At 42.5% G+C, this 6,000-nt stretch overlaps 1 protein-coding gene across 1 annotated transcript; it reads right to left on the reverse strand.

Annotated features, from left to right (window-relative positions):
- Window positions 1–950: 950 nt before the first annotated feature.
- LOC118282016 (inorganic pyrophosphatase) lies at window positions 951–5,750 on the reverse strand. Its single transcript, XM_035602885.2, has 5 exons — window positions 5,518–5,750; window positions 2,428–3,032; window positions 1,902–1,963; window positions 1,318–1,427; window positions 951–1,236 (listed from the first exon to the last, which is right to left on the reverse strand). Exons 1-5 carry the CDS (start codon window positions 5,726–5,728, stop codon window positions 1,205–1,207), a joined length of 1,020 nt encoding a protein of 339 aa, XP_035458778.2. The 5' UTR covers window positions 5,729–5,750; the 3' UTR covers window positions 951–1,204.
- Between the last annotated feature and the right edge of the window lie 250 nt (window positions 5,751–6,000).

The following is a 6,000-nucleotide window of genomic DNA, read 5'->3' on the forward strand; positions in this document are numbered from 1 at the left end:
TTCTCTCCCCGGGGCATACATGGAACTGATTCAAATATATTTTTTTCTCAGTTAACTTATCCATAGGACGTTGAGGTTCCTAAAACCATTTTTCGTTGAAATTAATCGTTTGAAGAATAGACGCTTTTAAAGTAGAAAACTGAGTTTGTGGTCCCCCCCCCCCTCTAACTTTTAATATAAGAGAGTGAGAAAACTAAAAACAATATATGTTGTAGATTTCAATGGAAACTTTCAACGAAAATTGGTTTGAACAAGGTATCATTATTAGTTTCTAAGAAATAATACATTTTCAAAAAACGCAAATATAACTTTGTCGTTCATACAAACCCTAAGTAAAACCAAGTTATTTTATAACTTTTATATTATGTCATCTACTTGCTGCTACGGAACCCTTTATGGGCGAGTCCGACTTTTGAAGATCCCTATTGAAGCTGGCGCTCAAGACCCGGTACTTGGTCCATTCTCATTCTACCTATACAGTATATACAGTGTTGCTTCACTGATTGATGTACACTCTGCTCGACAACCAAGAGATTTATCCATATCCAAATAACTAAACACGCTTTTAGTCAATATCCTCGCCGTTGAGAAAAATGGACATATTATGTGACGAGACCACACTCGATGTTTACTAGTAGGTAGCTTAAAGTTCTACCAGGTGCCTTGCAGTTCCACCATCAAACTGGCTTTATCCAATATCCAATCTATTCTATCTAATGCGCATTTTTTTTAGAATTGCTAAATTTTATGATAATAACTTGTGTGTAATTCACGTTCTGATATTTCATTACATAGTTGTTGCCTGAGTAAAGCGTGTTAAACAGCTTGAAAATTACGATCCATCTATTTCAATATATTTATGAATACTTGAAATTTTTTTAATGCATCTGCGAGACCTGTATAGCTTGCCGGAGTTAACCAACGTACCAACGATGTTAACAATAAATCAATTAAACCAATATTACATTTAATCGAGCATAATAAATATACACTAGATGTGATTCAATACTTAAATATAGAGACAGCGCAATAAATATAGTATGACACAATGCAAACTGCAGCTCGAGCCGGAGCCAGCGGCCACAGAGCGCAGACTGCAGAGTGTCAGTGTCGGTGTCATGTCGGTGTCAGTGCCAGTGTCAGTGCTCGCCGTCACCAGTAGCGCCAGTGGTGGTCCACGACATGGTACAGTCCCGCCGGCCGCTCACAGGTTGGACAGGTAGTGCCACTTGTCCACTGCAAACGGACAAAGTTGGTTAGTGTCGGCCTACTGTACTACTACATACTGTAGGTACGAGTACTGGGCTGGGTACGCACCGCTGGGCGGCACGGGCTGCGGCAGTCCGCGCGGCGGCGCCTTGCTGAGCACGGCGCCCGCCTCGCCGCGCTCCACGCGGGACGGACTGCCCTCCACGCTCACGTTCATCCTGCGGAGGGGAATGATTACTTACTTACTCTATATTAACGCATTAGTAACAACTGACTCACACTTTGTTCACCAAACATACAACAAAAAACAAATACAATTCTGAGCTTGTTTGTTTGTTTGAACGCGTTAATCTCCTGAACTTCTGGTCCGATTTGAATAATTATTTTGATGTTGTATAGTGTATTTATCGAAGAAGGCTATAGGCTAGAAAATCACGCTATAATCAATTGAAGCAGAGCAGTGGGTGCGTGGGTGATATAAATTAAATATGAATGTATCTCAAGTCTGTCTCTTCTTCACGCCTAAGCCTCTGTACCGATTCGAATGACTCTTTTTGTGTTGGATAGTTAATTTATTGAGAAAGGTTATATATACTTATAACATCATGCCACGATCAATAGAAGCCGAACGAGATAGACAAATGAAAGATAAATTGTAATATTGTCGTGTTTAATCAAACACCCAAACTTACTTGTTGATGTCGGTCGCGTCGGCGACTTCGCCCGCCACCAGCGAGCGCCAGAACTCGTGCACCTGCACAACAACTCGCATCACTCACTTCACAAACACAACACAATTCGTTCATTATTCTGTTTTGGCGTAACTGTTTGATGGGGAACTCGACTAGTTTCAAGCCAGAGACTTACATTCATGAGCAGCATTCCGCCTATTGCCATGTACTGGACACAAATTCAGACTCCTGGCTACAACACAGAAATATTTCGAAAAGTCGGAATAAGCCCAGTAATATTTTGCCTGGGAATCGAACCCGAGACCCCTTGTCCGGCAGTCGCACTTGTGGCCACTCGGCTAAAGAGGCAGACAACAATAATGAATTACGGCGTAATGGTAGCATGTGCTTTCAACAAGACAGGTGCCCCGCGCACTTCAGAAGGGGTGTCAGAGAGTGACTAGACAATATTCCGCATCCCCAATTGGAACGGACTACGTTTGTGACGTCACGACTTCGCGAGTAGTGTAGTGTGAATGTGACTGACCTCATCGATGACCTTGTAGGCGAAGTCCGCATTCTTGGCTTCGCTGTCGAAGGCGAAGACGTTGACGGGCTTGCCGTCGGGCACCTTGTAGAGGCGGAACCACTCCACGGTGGCGCGGAGCAGGCCGGGGAACAAGGCCTCGACGTCGGCCACGTCGTTGAGTTTGTCGGCGTTGGGGTCGCGCGCGTCCACGGCCAGCAGCTTCCAGTCGGTCTCGCCCTCGTCGATGAGCGCCAGCGTGCCGAGGATCTTGACGGGGTACACGTCGCCGCGCGCCGCCACGCGCTCGCCGATCTCGATGACGTCGATGGGGTCGTTGTCGCCGCGCGCCTGCGTGGCGGGGTCCACGTGGTGCGGGTTCTCCCAGGTCTGCGGCAGCGCGCCGTAGTTCCAGATGTAGCCGCGGTGCGGGAACACGTTGCTGACGAAGCGCAGCGCGCCCTTCTTCACGTCCTGCTTGATGGGGTTCAGCGGCTCGCTGAGGGAGATCTCCATCTTGGCGTTGGTCCAGCGCGGCACTTCCACCACCATGTTCACTAGCCGCCGCGCCTTGTCCGCCCACAGGGGGATGTCGTGAAGGGGCGATATTGGTCCGCTCTCATCCTCTGCAACCACAAATTGTATTATTGGTAACCTACCGAAAGTTCTGTGTCTGGTAAGCACCTGCGTCAGGCGGTAGGTGAGGATGTCGTGACGCCTCTCAAGCCACTCCTCAAAAGGGAGGGGACTTACTACTGCTATAACAGCGAGCCCAATGACTCCTCTCCCCTTGGGTGAGAAGAGAGGAAGTTTCGGAGTCTTCATTATCATTGTCATCAACAGACTATAAGTGGCCGGTAGGGACGCCCATTAATCACGAGAGACTCGATTAGGTTCGATAAAAAAACATAAAACATTACGAGGCGGGGGATGGGACGAGGGGCTTGGCCACCGCTGGCTAAAAGCCTCTTTTCGCACAGAGAAGGTTGAGCATGAATCACCACGTTTGCCTAATGCGGGATGGCGATTGCAAATTTATAACTAGTAATTATAAGCCAAGGTTTCCTCACGATGTTTTTTCATTTACCGTTTGTCAGTTGTAAAAGTATAACTCGTGTGTATAACTCGGAAAAATTCACATTGTTACTTGCTAGGTTTCGAACCCGCACTCCTCATATATGAGAAGCGGTCATTGTAAACCACGACATTATAGCTAATTATAATTTATTCAATGCATTAATAGAGACTAAAATTTTCGCAAGCATAGCTCACAGAGAACACGTGACACATTAATGTGATAAGTTATCGCGGAAACGTTTCACTATCCAAAGTAAACGTCTTTAGTAACCTCGTGGTACGTAAATAAATGTAGGGGAGGGGGGGATCGAGACAAGTCGAGGCGCGCGCCGGAGGAGCATTCCTTCACTGCTAGTCAGTGCCACGCGAGGACACGCGCCGAGCTTTATCAAATACAATTACTCTAGTTACAATTAACATTCAGTCAATTCTAAATTCAGGGCCAAACAGCATGGCCACGACCAAGGCACACAGTAACAGCACTGACACGGTATGGCTGTGGCACGGCATTCTTAGCTTTGGATACAATACAAACAGCCAACAACACACGGCCCTCGCACTTACACTCTTATTGTATTAACGTTACTTGTATGAAATATATATTATTATATATCTACATAATATATGACATAAGATTTGTAATTTATATAAAGGCTAGGTAGGAGCAGTGCCCTTCAAGTATGCCATGACCATTAGACAAGAGTGACTTAAGACATATTTAGATCCTAATCTTATTTAACAGTTTAATGTAATCAGAGGGGAATCTATGAGAACACCTCAAAATAGTTAATTTGCAATAAGTCTCATTTCACAATCTCCAACTAGTTAGTATACTGATAGTTAGAGATATTTCTAGTTATTAGGTATATAAATGCAATCATTTGTTAGTTTGTGTGTATGTTTAATACTCAATTATGTTGAAATGGCTGAAGGGATCGGGATGAATTTTAGAAAAGAGGTAGATCATAGTCTGGAATAACACAGGATATTTCTCATCCCACAGGACCATAGGTGAAGACACTTACAGAAACTTGTAAGAAACTTGAAGTGCATTATATACCTATATGATGCACTTCAATCTTATCTTGTAATCAATCAATCAGTATAGTATACAGTTACTAGTTTCTGCCAGTGGCTTAGCCCACAATCCCGTGGGATGAAGGTAGTCTGTATGTTGTTACAGACCATAATCTGCCCCGGGTCCAAATTTCATACCAATTCCATAAGCCATTTGGACATGATTGAGTAACAAACATACACACCAACTTTTATAATATTAGTAAGTGTAGCTACTCCCACATAGATTCACCTGCTGCTTGGCTACAAAAAGAATTAGTCAAACAAACAAATTCTAGCTTATTGGTATATCTAGATAAAAAAAATATAAATATTGTGTGTGTACAGTAACAATACCAATGGGAAGGTAGATTTGAGAAACATTTATCTAAACAACCTTGAGTAATACTCAACAATACATTTTTATATAAACTAATAGCACGTAATGTAAGGAAGCAATGTCAAACATTTCTCAGATAATTTTATCAACACACCGCTGCAGTCTAATGATACGGATATTCATATCTTTCCTTATCTGATAATTTAATTTCCAAGCTACATAACACAAATTAACAGAACCAATAAATATTTCTAATTTTAAATCCAGTCACACTTTCATAATCTTACTATAGAGTACCTACATGGATTATGTTACGAGTAGATTTGCTATTATTATTAAATTGATAGCAGCCAAAAGTTCAAGGATAAAAGCAAAAGGTTACACATCAGCAGCTACACTTTCAATGTAGATAACTGTTCAAAATTAACCATCTACACAATAATAATAATTTTCGAAATGAAATAAAATAACGAGTCAGAAGTGACAGAACAACAAAACTCATGTAAAAGTGACAGAAAAGTTCAAAGTTCGCTTGAAATAATTCGACAAAATTATTAAAAAAATAACAAGAAAAAACGAATGTTTACACATGTGAGAAGTAACGCTGGGCAACCCGGATGTACGGCTAGTTTACTTACTGAAAAACACCCGATAATCCGGTGCATAAGCCGATCCACGTTCCTCAGCGATGTACATCGTGTCTGTTGCTCGAAGTGGCTTAGCAGTAGAACTGGTGACACAAGTACTACTCGTTCGCGAATAATCAGCACTGCCCGTCACCAGCGTTCGCCTCAATATCGACAAACAAACCGGAACCGACACCACCGTTAAGCAACGTGTTAATGACATTTTTGCTTTTGACTTTGACGTAATTGGGTTGATGACATTGACATGTATTATAATACCACAGATAACTGCTGCATAGAGTTGCTTAAATCGTAGACTGAGAATCCTATAGACACCGGCAAAGCGTGTCGCAGTCGAACCACGTCACTATGACGTCACTCGGTATTCAGGGTTACCGCGAAAGTGAAAATTATTCATATTTTATTTAAAAAAATATTTTTTTTTCCATCTCACCTTTATATCAAACCTGAACTACTTGGGTACTTTTTTTAGTC

This window comes from Spodoptera frugiperda, chromosome 29, assembly GCF_023101765.2.
Source record: "Spodoptera frugiperda isolate SF20-4 chromosome 29, AGI-APGP_CSIRO_Sfru_2.0, whole genome shotgun sequence".
In the NCBI taxonomy this organism is placed as follows: domain Eukaryota; kingdom Metazoa; phylum Arthropoda; class Insecta; order Lepidoptera; family Noctuidae; genus Spodoptera; species Spodoptera frugiperda.